Here is a 14,962-nt window from a genome sequence, read left to right as displayed (position 1 = left end):
ACAGATACCTGGCCAGTTAATGACCAACTTCTCTACTGTGATTGTTGTTATTATCTGCTGGGCCCTGGCAATGTGCTTGGTGCTGTCCTGGACACGACACAGAGACAGCCCCTTCCCTGAGGTGCTTGCAACATAGCTGCGAAGGCAGGATGCACTGGGGAAACCAGGGGAAGGAAGAACTGGGGGGCTGGTTATTCTTTGCATGGCGAGTTCCCGTCCAGCAGGCCCAGTGGAGGAGTGAGTGCGAAGGAGTGCCTCGAGCGCTGGACGCTGGTGCCTGAGCGAGCAGGGATGGGGAGGGCATTCGATGCAGAGAGGATGGCGGGGGATCGTGAACCTGCGTCCTTGAGCCATATCCTCCCTCTCCTGTCGCTTCACCCTCTTGTCTGCAGCTGTGTCAGTTCACTGGCTGCCTCTTAAACTTCTGGTTCCAGCTTTCCACATCCCACATCGCTCAGGCCCAGCCTACTTCTCAGGCCTCGTCTCCTTTGATGGCGCTCCCTCCGCATTGCCAGCTTCGACACCCGTTCAGCCACTTCTCTCACCAGCGTCCCCACCCCTTCTCTCCCGGATGGAGCGCCCTGCCTCGCCTCGCCTGGAACCTCGCTGCTGCTGTCCTGCCTACGAGCTGCGAAGGGGGAGTCAGTCAGGGAGAGGAAAAGATGAGTCAGGAGGCAGATGTGCACATGCGTGGGAGAATGACTGACCGATCCCAGCAGGGGCACCTCCTGCGCTCCCCAGATCTCTCTGTTCAGCATGCCACTTGTTGCATTGTGTCAGGTTTGGGGGTGTGTGTGGGGGGGGTTATACAGTGTGCTTGGCCTGTCTGGCCGACAGCTGGAGAGACGCGAACCTACGGGCCTGACGATGCTGCCAGGTGCTGAGCATCCTCGACTCCCACATGACTTTCCTTATAAGGTTTTATTCCTGTTGGGGTGGGGGTGCTTTGTAACCAGGTGACGTGTGCAAATGAATGAGCTTTTTGGGGTCACTTTCAAGGCACAATCACCCCATTTGGTAGCAGGCCAGCCAGGGGGAGGGCGGACAATTATTATCAGGCCAGATTTTCCTCTGGTGGCTTTGTCTTTTATCAACAAGCAGCAGGGGGAGGATTTGTCGGGTCTGTGCAGTCCTGAGCTACTCCAGATGGCTGTGTAATTCCTGCTCTTGCTTTGAATCCTGGGGCTTGGGGTGGACATCGCTTCCATTAAAAGGGCCTTTGAGTCCAAACACATACGGAAAAGTATAAATCCAGCGCTGGCTCTGTGGATTTTGTGGATTTGGTTTGCAAAACAAAAAATCTGTGTAGCTGAACGAATGCAGATGATTCCAAAATCCAGCTTAACATCAAGTCTGCGAGGAGCCTTGGGGATACAAGGCGCTGGGCTGGATGAATGTGAGATATTGCGACAGGGGAAACTTTCAAACCCTCCAACTTAAATCCATTCACTTTGCAGGTGTTTCTCCTTTGCTGTGTTTGCTAAGGGCCCAAATACTCAGGGCCAAACTCTCTGCCGGTGTCACACTCCAAGCCAAATCCTGCTGTCATTTGTAAAGCCAGAGTAACTTCATCAAATAAACAGGGAAGTACTCGGATACTGGGGTGAAGATCGGGGCACATGTGCTTCAGACGGGCTGACAGCCGGATACGTGACCCCTTGGGTTTACGCCAGTATAACTGAGGGCAGACTATGGCCCCATGACGTCAGTGAAGCTGCACCAGGGATGGGCTTGGCTCTTTGTGGATGGAAAGAGAGTCCCAGCATAAGAACAAATACCAAAATAGTATCAGTGAGTGAAACAAATCCATCCATTTTGTCAGAGATTTGGTTATGAGCTATTCGCATGGGGAACAGCTCTTTCAACTAAACTTTTTTCCCGTTCAAAATGGAGGCTGGCGGGAAGACAGCTGAGATTTCTGGGAGAGAATCTTCTGGCTGTGAGCAGCAGCAGACTCTGTCCTTAAGAGGGTCTGCACGTTCCTGATCAGCAGAGAGTCTGCAAACGGCTCGTCAGTGTGTTTAGAAAACAGTGCTCCCAACCCTGAGGTCCTTGCTCAGTTTTCCCGAATCAGTGGCAGTTTTGCCCAAACAAGGATTGCTTAAAAATGGAGTCACGCGTGAAGCACAACGGCATCCTCAATCTGCAAAATGGCGTGAAAACTGGGCTGTGAAAAACTCCGCCACGTTCTCATCACAGATTTTCAGGTCAGAAAGGACCATCGTGATCATCCTGTATTGCACAGGTCACAGAACCTCACCCAGTGGTTTCTGCTTTGAGCCTAGCAGCTTGTGGTCAAACCGAAAAATATCCTCACCTCAGATCCTCAGCTCACTGAGACTTCCCAGCTCTGGTTATCCAGGTGCCTTTGTGTCACCTCACTAAGCCAAGAACCTACGTTCATTCTGATTGTGCAGTGAGGAGCCAGCTAGTTTCAAAGAATGTTTGCATCCTGGTCTCAGTGAAACACGGTTCAGTGAGAAGAAATTATTCAGCTAGTGGGAGTTTTACCTTTGTTTTCAGTGGGACCAGGGCTAGGCCAATGCCAGATCCTATGAACTGCAGCTAGCATAACTATCTTTGTTTGTTTTGTCCATCATAGGGTGGATGCTCTTCAGAGCAGGAAAAATGGCTTAATTTAGTGCTGAAAAGTGCTGTGTACATTTGCAGCTATGTATAAATCGGTGTCACTGTTATAGCTTCTCTGGAATATACCAGCTGGTTTGTCTGATGGACTGTTCAGGAAGAAATCCTTCATCTCCAATCAAGTAATAACTTCCCAGCGAGATTCCAACGTGCAAGACAGCCAGTCTTGAACACCTTGTTTCCATCTGCACCACCACAGAGGAGGAACCTATTAACTAGCGCTGGGGAATCTACAGAAGTTTGGAACATCCTGGAAGACAGCAGTAAAGGGCAAGAGGGGGCCAGCGTTGAAAGTCTAACAGATGCCAGCTTCAGATCAAGTGTAAAGTCTATAGCATCACTGCTTTCTGTCATGCTATACACATTCTCCAGCTTTGTAACTGGGTTAGAGCTGCTCTTGGGATTTCAATGAGGAGATTTGCTATCTAGTGCTCAAATACTATAGTGAGGGGACCCAGACAGACAGGACAGGGGTTCAGTTCTGGGCACCCCATTGCCAAAAAGATATTGACAAGCTGAAGGGAGTTTAGCAAAGAGCAACAGAAATGACTGGGAGACCTGCAACAATTGATGTATGAAGAATAAAAGGCATTAAATCAGTGGTTCTCAAACTTTTTTACTGGCGAACCCTTTCACATAACAAGCCTCTGAGTGCGACTCTCCTAATAAATTAAAAACATTTTTTAATATATTTAACAACATTATAAATGCTGGCGGCAAAGCGGGGTTTAGGGTGGAGGTTGACAGCTTGTAACCCCCCCCCATTTAATTATCTCGTGACCCCCGAGGGGTCCCGACCCTCAGTTTGAGAACCCCTGCATTAAATCAACCAACTGATCTGCTAAGAGGAATCCACCTCGGCTCATGACCGATTTGTGAGCAGTAAAAAAAGAAAAAAAGAAAGCATGGTAAGCAATGTAGAGTGATGGTGAGATGAAGGACCTGCCTACACAAGAAAGTTATACTGGTATAAGGTAAAGTATAAATTTAAACTGAGATAGTTCTACTGGTATAACCCTATGAGGACACTCTTATTCTAGTATAAGATAATGTTGCTTGGGAAGTGGTTTAAGACAGAAAAAAGCCACTTTTATACTGGAATAAGTGTGGCCACAAAGGAAGTGATACTGGTATAACTATAGCAGTTAATTATGCTGGGAGAACAAGTGGGAATCCCTACCACTTAGATCTTTTATAATTAGATTATACAAAACAATAAAAATTGTCTTATAGGGGACAAGCCTGCATTGTTCTCCATAGGGATGGGCTGGATTGAACCCTATAGGGACATACGAACCGCATGGTGAAAATTTAGGCTGTAGAAGAGATTGACCTTTCTAACTGACCAGGGGCATTCTTGCTAGCACTCAAACAAGCAGATATCAAACAGGGGTTCTGTGATTTTTGCAAAGACTTTGTCATGTTGATAGAGGTACACCGAGTCTCTCATTTGATGTCTTTGCTTTCGCTCCTTTGAAAAATGTCAGTCATCCAGCCAGAAAGCAGAACAATACCACGTGGCTCAGGTAACCCACTTCATGCCAGGAATAAGAAATGAGTAGAGCAGAGAAGAGTGGAAGTAGTAAATGAATCACTTAGCTCACAAACAGTGCATAGGCTGTGAGGAGTTCACATAAAACGTGCAGCACTTCATTTAAAATACTGACCCAATCCTTTACAAAAAGAATCAAAATCCCTTCATGGATAATTCACTGGCAGAAAAAAGGGGAAAATTCACCAAATAAATAATCCTCGGCAAAAAAAGATCTAATTACCACTTGCTGCTGGCCCAGCAGTTCTAAGAGCAGCAAGGGCTGCATTGGACTGGCCAAGTAAATTTCCTTCCCATGTTTTCATTTCCAAGATTGCCATGCTGTGTGAATGCCCTGCCCCAGTCAGACAAACTTGACCTCAGCTTGTCAATCTCAGCCTAGCCTGGCACCTTGTCATATCTCAGAAATGAAGCAGTCCGGCCCCATCAGTTGCGGAAAGGAGGAATTCTCCACGTAAAAGCAAGGTCCTGCAGGAGCACACTATGCTGTCCAAGGCGCCGCCTTTCACTGAGCTGTAAAACCAATCACTTAAGATCATTAAGTATCCCACGGCATTTTTCAGAAGAGTAAAGGCATTAAACTCCATGGCTTGCCCAATTCCAGTCTAGGCCTTTTAATTCTGCCTACCGCAGTAGTTTAAATGGAACTGACCTGCTGGGTAGGTTGTTACAGACCTATCTGTGCAGCATGTGAGCACCTCACAAGCATTAATACTGGGTCCTCACAAAGTCCCTTGGAAGTAAGGAAGTATCATTAACCTCACTCTACAGCTGGAAAACAGGGAGATTAAGTGCTTCACCTAAGACCACAGAGGGGGCTTGTGGCAGTCAGGAACTGAACCTGTATCTTTCAAATCCAGTCCAGTGCCTTGACTCCAAGGCCATTTTGCTTCTGTCTGTCCTCACACTCTAAATTGCTGTTCAGCGTGGCCGGGCTGCCATCCAAGAGGTGGCTGCGTTTTGTAGGGGGCGGTGAAGTCTCCCTGGCGTATAACCTGCATGCCATTCTGCAGAATGCTCTGGTTTCCTTTTGGGTCGAAGGGGGTCAGGGACCGCCTGCTCTTTCGAGTGCCGGGATTGCATTTGAGCAAGTTATCACATCCGAATGAGCCGAAAATGTGTTTCCCTCCCTGAGGTTGGTGGCCTGCACTCCACTGTTCGCTTGGAATCGCGTTTGCCTTGAATTGCTTTTGATATGCGGAATAATTAGCACCAGCAGGATGTTACATTTTTAATGCTGTGTATTTTCTTTTGATAACTTGCCCAAGGCTCCCATCAGAAAAATCGTGGCGGAGGTGAGGTGCTGTTGGGTTTTTTCCCCCTATCCTCTTTTGCATGAAGAATGCAAATACCATCTGTCAGGCTGCTTTAAAGCTGTTAAAACACAAGTCAGGATTCAGAGAGGAGCTGTTCACTCCCCCTCCCCCACATACAGCAAACGTGAATGACAGTGCGAGAGTCTCTTCTCTGTCAGAGTGATATTTGTACTGGTGAAAGGCTCTGGCAGTCCCCAGTATATGCAAAGGACAAAGTGTCCTATGGGCAGAGGCCAAGGAACCTTCCTCCAGGCTCACTCCTCACCCCAACCATGGCCTGCAGGGATCACCTCTCCATGGCCTAGGCAGTGCTTGGCTTCTAGTGAGAAGGCCACTCAAGGGCCCAAATAGTGCCTATGAGGATGGGGGGTGGTGGTCATGTGACACTGCACCCCATATTTTTCACAGTGATATTATTATGACATGATTATGGCATAAGTCGGATGTATTTTATGTAAGATAGGTCATGCAAGATATCATTGGAAAAGTTATGATTTACTGAATAGGATTATCCTATTTGTATACATGTTTCATTTTTGTGTCTGAAGCTAGGAATATCGTCTATGTATCAGTATTACAAATGTGTTTACACCTGGGGAACGCCCACTAGGCAAAAGACTGTCAGTCTAGATGGCAGGCTGGGAAGGGCCCATTCAAATTAATGAACCATTAGGGAGAACAATAAGCCTTAGAAGAAGCTTATTTCCGACCTGGGGGCCTTCTTGAGGATGCTACAAACAGCCTCATGGCAGCTGTGACACTACAGGGACCAGGTCTCTGGTGCTGGTCTCCATCTTGGAATATCCGTGCTCTTCTAGTGACTGGCATGGAAACCAAGCTTTGAGACCAAGGCTTCTCCACCACATGCTCTTCACTGGCTTCCCACCCAAAGTGACTCTTGGAAACACCGAAGGAACGGAGACTGAACTGGGGGAAGTGCTAGACCCAGGCTAAAGGGATTTTTAGCCCATGAAAGGAACACCTGGGGATCTTAGCTGTAAGCAAGTGCAGCTGGCCGCTTAAGAATCTGCAGCCTGCTTGAATCATCATTTAAGGTAAGAATTTGCTACTCATATACAATCGCTTTAGTATATTAAACTTAGTTCGTGGGTTTTGTTTGTTTGCTAGGTAACCTGCTTTGATGTTTGCTATCCCTTATGATCACTTAAAATCCATCTTTTGCAGTTAATAAACTTGTTTTTGCTTTATCACAAACCAGTGCGTGGGAGTCATAACTTGAGGCAGAAAGCTGTTGCATATCCTTCTCCACTTTGAGGGAGGGGGTGAATTTCATGAGCTGACACTGTACATATCTCTGTGCAGCACAAGATGGTCTAATTTTGGGTTTATACTCCAGAAGGGGGTGTGCATTTGAGCAGCTGGGTAGCTCCTTAGCTGAACCTCCCCATGCAGAGCTGATCACAGCGTCTACATGTACTGCAGCTGGGTGCGTCCCTACCTGTATGTGTGCTGGTGCCTGGGAGAGGGCTTGGCAGGCTGGTCACAGCAGTACAGCATAAAGGGAGCCCAAGCTGGTGGGTCAGGGGGGCTCAGTGGTACCCCAGTTCCAGGTGGCACCCCGAGGGGGACCCGTCACAAGTCAGATATGCATTGAGAGCTGGGCTTGCTTCACAGCTGGGCCACCAAACCACCAGATGAGGGTAGCAACTTGTGGATGCTGGTGCCCCACTGGCAAATGGCCCTCACATGCTGCCTCTCTAAGGCCAGACTAGAGTCACCGGTAAATACCACGGTTTGTTATACTCGGCTGGCATGTAAGGAGTCGATAGAGGGTGACACGTCCCAGCGTTTCTGCTGGCAAATGCTGCCTTTCCCTTTGGGAAATGGAGCAAAACGGCACGTTTCTAGCCCCCGTCTCCCAAGCAGAGTAGGTCCTAGGTCCCCTCCTTGCTCCTGTCGAACCTGGCCATATAGACGTGGAGGTAAATGCAGGGGTTTGGAACAATTTGTATCGTGGGGGTGCTAAGAGCCATTGAACCCAACTGTGAACCCTGTATATAATGGAAACCACTTCAAGCCGGTGGGTGCAGTAGCACCCCCAGTTCCAGCACCTATGGATCATAAATGACTGATTCTTCTGCCCAGACTTGATGCTTTTGGTCTGTTTTACCATGGGGGGAGCAGGGAGGAAGAGTTTCCTCGCACAACGCTCGGCCTGACAGGATGCCTGAGGGCCTGGAACACAGTCATAGGCTACGTCGGGGAGCTTGGGGTGTGACTACCAGCTTGCACAGACACGCTCGTGCTAGCTCTCAGGGAGCGAGTGCACTAAGAACAGTAGTGTAGCCACGGGAGCACGGGCACAGGCAGCAGTGGCACAGGCTAGTCATACCGAGTTCCCACCCACAGGGTTCAGGCGGGTTTGTGCTCGGCACGGCCAGCCTGTGCCATTGCTCGCTTGCTTCACGGTGTTTCCCAGTAAACAACCAGCGGTTCCTGACTCCTGCATGGAAACCATGGGCTGAACCAGGACACCATAAGAGTCAAGGCCCTGCCCGCCCTGCCCTACCCCGCACAGGAGGGAAGCTCTCGCCCCTTTCCTTGGCACTTTAGGGTACGTCTACACTGCGACTGAAAATCTGCAGCTAGCCCATGCCATTTGACTCGGGCTGGGGTTGGCTCTAGGACACTGCCAGATGGGAAGGTCCCAGAGCTCGGGCTGCAGCCTGACCCTGAATGTGTAACACTGCATTTAAACAGCCTCTTAGCCTGAGACCCGCAAGCCTGAGGCAGCCGGCCTGGGCCAGCTGTGGGTGCCTATTGCAGTGTAGACACACCCTTCATGTCGCCTGGATAAACAAGGGGAGTCACCCAGGTGGCCCTATCAGAGTCCAAGCCCTTTCTGATGAGTAACCTCTGGCTGTCCTCCCCGTGCCCAACCCGGAATGTACTGCTCTTCACCCCCCCAGGGAGAGGATCCTTTTGAACTGGGCCACGTGCCTATAGCAGCTGAGGCATGGGCTGGCTCCTTCTCATCCCGCTGTAAGGTCTCGCCAGTATGTCTCTGCCGGCTCATGCTGCCTACAGGGACTTTGGTGCTGCCAGGATGGATCAGACCAGGGGCCCATCTAGCCTGGAATCCTGTCTCTGACTGTGGCCAGCCCTAGCTGCTTCAGATAGCCGGTGATGGGACAATCTGCCCACGGGGGAAGTTTTCTCCTGAGCTGCAGTAGCGAATGGTCAGTTTATGCCCTGAGGGTTTATAGCTCCCTTGGTCACTGTACCTAGTCCCTCTCTGTGTGTCTCTGCTCCAAGGCCTCCACCCGCTTCCCTAGCCCATTCTCCCTGCTCCCACCCACTACACCTGTCCACCTGCTCCCATGCTCCTTTGGGGCAAAAAGCGAGGCGTTTGGCTTGTGCAGCGTGGCAAGGGATGCATTAGCTGCACTGGCTCCTCTCCCTACTCCTGACTGCCCCGAACTCCGAGCTCCTCTCCCAGCCTCAGCAAATACTGATACCATTACAGAAAGCACAACTCAGAAAACCATTTCCAGGCAAGAGAGGGGAGGACAGCAGCCCGGATTCCTTACTGATGAGAGACGGAGGCAGGAGGCTTGGTACGCATCTTGCAGCCATCATTTAAAATGGCAACACAGAGTGACTCTTTGCAGCTGGATGCTAACGAGTGGTGCTGTGTGACCGGCAAGCGAGGCAGCAGCAAAGGAAATCAAAAGAATGTGCCAGTCATTTTCCACTCAATTAGAACTCATCTTCTGAGCTGCTGGGGAGGGGGTTTTCCGCTGGAGACTGGAGCAGGGGAGAGGAGGAAACACACCAAAGGTTAGTTCTTCTCAGGGCTCTGGTTGTTTAGATGGGCCCCATCGCTGGTGGTCTGACAAGGAAACAAATGGCAGACTAGCTCCACGCTCAACTGAGATTCAATTCAATTCCATTCAGAGGGAGTCAGGGAGAGTCTACTAAGCGCCTGCATGTGTGGCTGGGCTTCTGGGGGGAGGAAGAGCCTTTAATCTGAGGCTGCATCTGAATTTACTGCTGGCTGCGTCTACATTAGGAGCTTCTGGAGCCATAGTTCCCAACGGGTGCAATTATCAGTGGAGGCTCTAGTATAGACAGTGCTCAGGCGTGTTTACCTCCACCACTCAGACAAGGGTTAGACAGCAATGGCCTATCTAAACTTTGATAAAAAGGTGGATTTTTTTAGGAACATAGGACTGGAAGGGACTTGCTGGGTCATTGAGTCCAGTCCCCTGATACCACAGGCAATCCCATCATACCATCCTGTTCATAAATTTATCAAACCCCATCTTCAAACTAGTCAGATTGTTTCCCCAAACTATGCCTAGTGGAAGGCTTTGCTCCTCATTCCTCTGATGGGTAGATACCTCCTTCTAATTTTAATCAAGTTAGTTCAGTCAGGGTAGTTTAACTCTGTTGAAACACCCACTTAAGAAGAATGGCCATAGTGGGTCAGACCAATGGTCCATCTAGGCCAGTAGCCTGTCTTCTGACAGTGAGAGTGTCAGGTGCTTCAGAGGGAATGAACAGAACAGGGAACCATTGTGATCCACCCCCTGCAGTTCACTCCCAGCTTCTGGCAAACAGAGCCTAGGGACACTCAGAGCATGGTGTTACATCCTTGACCATCTTGGCTAATAGCCATTGATGGACCTGCCCTCCAGGAACTTATCTAGTTCTTTTTTGCTACCAGCGTGGATACATTTCAATGCCTTTTGCCCAATTTCAGCACGTTATAAAATGTGGGTTTTAGCTACAAGAGTTTAGTATGCGCTAAAATTCAATGGTTTTCTCTTGACTGGAGTTTTAGAAGACGTTAATTAGATGGAACTAGTTAATATCATAGATTTAAATCTCAGCCTAGATAAAACCATTCTGGTAAAAGCCTCAGCACCCTCCTGAGCCTTGTTTACACTACAGTTCCCATAGGTGGGACTGCACCTGTGGAGCATCCTAGGTCTGATCAATCCTGGCAATGAAAAGGCCAGTCAAGGAAGAGTTGAGTCCTGCAGTGACATGTCCTAACCTGCATCACATTGTTGACTCATTATTCAATTTGTGATCCATTATAACCCCCAGATCCTTTTCAGCAGTATGACTCCCTATCCAGTTATTCCCTGTTGTGCATCTGAGCTTTCCTTCCTAAGTGTAGTATTGTGCACTTGTCTTTATTGAATTTCATCTTGCTGAAATTAGACCAATTTGTCAAAGTCTTTTGAATTCTAATTCTGTCCCCCAATGCGACCATAACCCCTCCCAGCTAATTTTTAAAGCATACTCTCCTCACCATGATCCAAGTCATTCATGAAAATATCGACTACCACCAGATGCAAGACTGACTCCTGTGGGAACAGATACATACTCAGAGTTTGACAGAAAATGGTCGATAACTACTCTTTGGGTACATTCTTCCAACCAGTTGTGCACCCACCTTACAGTAATTGAATCGAGGCTACATTTCCCCTCTTTTCACCCCCCCCCAATTTTTTGGAGACTGTCATGTGGGACTATGTCAAAAACCTTACTAAAATCAAGATATATCATGTCTACTGCTCCCCCTACCTCCATGCACTAGGCCAGTAACCCTGTTGAAGAAGGAAATTGGTTTGTTTTTGACAAGTCTATGCTGGCTAACCTTATTATTCTCTAGATGCTTACATATCTGTTACATACATTGTTTAATAATTTGTGCCAGTATCTTTCCAGGTATCAAAGTTACGCGGACTGGTCTATAATTCCCTGAGTCCTCTTTGTTCCCCTTTTTAAAGATAGGTACTATGTTTGCCCTTCTCCAGTCCTCTGGGACCTCACTCATCCTCCATGAATTCTCAAAGATAAGTGCTAATGGTTCCAAGATTGCTTCAGCTAGTTCCTTAAGTACCCTATGATGAATTTGATCAGGCCCTGCTGACCTGACTACATCTAACCTATCTAACAATTCTTTAACCTGTTCTTTTCCATTTTGGCCTGCATTCCTTCCCCCTTGTTGTTGCTGTTAATTGTGTTTAGTATCTGGTCCCCGTTAGTGACCTTTTTAGTGAAGATTGATGTAAAACAGGCATTAAACACCTCAGCCTTCTTGATGTCACCAGTAATTAGCTCTTCTTCCCTACTAAGTAGAGGACCATCACTTTTCTTCATCTTTCCCTTGCTCCTAACGTATTTAAAGAACCTCTTCTTGCCTTTTATGTCCCTTGCTAGGTGTAACTCATTTTGTACCTTAGCCTTTCTGATATTGATTTGCTTGAATTGCTAAATATTTATTTAAAGTCAAGCAAGCTCTTTGAGACCTCAAAAGAGGCCCAATTTGGGTGGTGTAGGAAAGTTTGAGTAGGTTCTCTGCTGATGACTTCCTCCCATAATTTCTCTGCTGTCTTCCCAGCTGCCTACTTAACGACTTACTCCTCACTGGGGTGTCTATCCCCTTACTCTCTGCAGGTGTAAACGCATCATTTCTGTAGATGTGCAGACTAGAAGGGATCAGTATGATCATCTAGTGTGACTTGCTGCATAACACGGGACATAGAAATTCATCCAGTGATTCCTGCATTGAGTCCAACAACCTGTAGTGGAACTAGAGGTCGCCTTAGTTTAAGGAATGTGTCCTTTAGAAAGACCGTTAGTTGTGATTTAATGACGCCAAGTGATGGACAATATACCACAGCCCTGGGCTAGTTGTTCCAACTGCTGTTATAGGGATTTGTTATTTGTATTACCGTAGTCACGGACCAGGACTCCACTGAGTTAGGTGCTGTACAAACACAGGACACATGGTGTTCATTGTTACCTCACTGTTAAGATTTGGTGCTTTATTTCAGGTTTGAATTTTTCTGAATTTAGGACCATACAGGGGCCAAATCCATCTTGGGGTGAGTGAATGCAACTCAGCTGAAATCATGGAGTTGCACCTGCTTACACCAACCATGGATTTTGCCCATCTTTCTCTCTCTCAGAACTGACATATGCATTGCCTGAACACTGGCTGAACTGCAGGGACATCATTTCCTTGCTCCTATGGCCCAATAATTGATGGTGCATTCGTGTAACCAACACATTGTTTTACTTGTTTCTGAGCTTTGCTCTTCTCTCCCAACTCAAATGGAAGAAAACTTGAATCTTGATGGAAACTGAAGGTCAGCTGGTTAATTCTTGCTTTTACATTTTTGGTCTGGTTTTGGCCAGAACCAGAAACACGAGAATATCTGTGATAGTTTCATCTTAATTGCTCCATCCAGCAGGTTATGACAAAGTCTGAGATGCTCCTAGACTCAGCCAAAGCTTTTCTAGGCCTAACCAGACAGAATCAAAGCCAAATGGAAAGTTTGATACCACTGATAATGTCATTCGTCTGTGGGTTGTACTGGGCTTTGGGTTCCCTTGAGATGAGGGACGCTGGAGGCATGCAAGGTTTTATTCCTTTTGGGTTCTTATCACGGCCCCCAACACTGTGGCAGCCATGTGATTACCACCATTATTACATAGAATAGCAACAAGCGTTCCAGCGAGGGGTTAGGCCAGGTGCCACCATGTGGGTCAACTGGCTCTTGAAGCCCGGCTGCCTGGTCAGTAAGGCTCCATTGTACATTACAGCTCGGCAGGTGGCTGGCTGAGATTTCTGCCGAATGAGCACCTATGAATTGTGGACACAGAACTTAGTACCACAGAGTGCTGGTCTCGGATTAGAGCTCCTATGGGCTAGGCTAATACGCATAAATAATAATGCTACCATAGCTCATCCTCCTTCTCCTGTTTGCTTCTGTCACCCAGCTCTTGCCTTAGATGAAGACTGTGCATTTACAGGGCAGGAATAGGCTTCTACTGTATGTCTGGAAAGCACCCAGTACGATGGGGCCCTGGCTAGACCGAGGCCTCCAGGTGCTAACGCAGTGCACGTGCTCAGTAACAACAGCCTGTCCCACTTGTCTACTGTGTTTCCAGTGGCTCTTCCCTCTCCTAAGAGATGTCTGCATCTCTCAATGTAGCTGATACCAAACCACACAGAACCTGAAACAAGGGAACTATTTATCCATTCTTTTAGGGACCACAACTCGGCCTACAGGCTGTTCCTGAATTACTCATTGTGACCATCTATTGCTCGTGGCATGTGATAGGGCAGCCGAGTCACCCAGGGCACTGTTATTTGGGCTCCCTGGCTGGCTCAGTGAAAACAGGGGTGGAGTAAGTCTGGTGCAAACAGCGAACCCCTCTTTTCATGCACCCATTACCTGCGGGAACTTCTTTTTTCCAGCTCAGAATGGGAGGTGGACAGTGGAACCACTTCAAAGGAGGCCTGGTTCCCGCCCCAAGCCGCGTCTGAGTGGAAAGGAACTGAGCGTGCATTCTGGGGACTGCTCTGACAGCTCAGTTATCTCCTCTGATCCTGGCAGCCCGAGATGGGAAACAGGCAACACACCAGGTTGTAAGCTGGGACTCAGATGGCTCGGGGGCTGCCTGTTGAAATCTTGCTTCACTCTGTGGTGACCACATGGCATTGTCATCAGACAGCTGTTTGATGGCCTAACTAGTGGTCACAGCTAGTGCTACCTGGCTCGGGGGCTGCCTGTTCAAATCTTGCTTCATTCTGTGGTGACCACATGGCATTGTCATCAGACAGCTGTTTGATGGCCTAACTAGTGGTCACAGCTAGTGCTACCAACCCACCAGGATTGTCCTGGAGTTTCCAGAAATTAAAAGATTAATCTTTAATTAAAGATTGTGTCAGGGGATGAAACCCATGAATATGTCCAGCCAAAACTGGCAGAACCTAGTCACAGCCCATGTCCTAAGCAAAACACTCAGTGAAGCAACACAGAGTTGGCATGGACTCTCTTTCCAACAGCAGAGGAGCCAATGGGCTATATGGACCATGGAGACCATATTCCCTTCTCCTGACTCGAGGGAGTCCCTGCACAACATGGGTAGGACACATCCATGCTCTGCCCTGGATAATCCCATTCTGTGGATAACAAAGGCTCTGTTCCAAGGCTGTCAACCTGGCACCTCTCCCCACACTACCACCCAGGAACTAAGGAAGACAGCCTCGCGCCACACTCAGAACCAGTCAAACCGCCCGCCCGGCTCCGAGAGCCTAGCGCCAGCTAGAGAAGTTACCTATGGCGAACTCGTCAAAGGTGACTGTGGTGGCGTTTCTGCCCAGGGCATTCGTGACTGTCAAGGTCACCTTGTACTTCACCGTGGAGAACAGCTGGAGATATCTGATGTGACACCTGTTTTTGGGGAAAGTGTCTTTCTCACAGATCAACTCTCTTGGGCCATGCCTGTCAAAATCAGAAAAGAAGAGAAATCAGGCATTACCCCGAGGATCAGCACTCAGTGGGACAGGCTCACTGGGGCCCAGGCCTGGTGCCATGCTGGTATCCCTGTGCTCCAGCCTGGCCTTAATTATCATGCCTCTTCTCAGCTCAGACCTGCCCTCAGCCTTAGGGAGACT

At 48.4% G+C, this 14,962-nt stretch overlaps 1 protein-coding gene across 5 annotated transcripts in view; it reads right to left on the bottom strand.

Annotated features, from left to right (window-relative positions):
• Positions 1 to 14,962, bottom strand: part of CNTFR (ciliary neurotrophic factor receptor) — a 473,976-nt gene that overhangs the window by 55,609 nt on the left and 403,405 nt on the right. For all 5 annotated transcript variants that reach the window (XM_050943669.1, XM_050943673.1, XM_050943674.1 and 2 more), the window contains one exon: positions 14,623 to 14,789. In XM_050943669.1, coding sequence (XP_050799626.1) covers positions 14,623 to 14,789 — 167 coding nt within the window. The remainder of the gene's footprint in view (positions 1 to 14,622; positions 14,790 to 14,962) is intronic.

Source organism: Gopherus flavomarginatus, chromosome 3 (genome assembly GCF_025201925.1).
Source record: "Gopherus flavomarginatus isolate rGopFla2 chromosome 3, rGopFla2.mat.asm, whole genome shotgun sequence".
NCBI classification, from domain to species: domain Eukaryota; kingdom Metazoa; phylum Chordata; order Testudines; family Testudinidae; genus Gopherus; species Gopherus flavomarginatus.
Note: the sequence above shows the minus strand (reverse complement) of the source record. Positions and strands in the feature narration are given on the sequence as shown.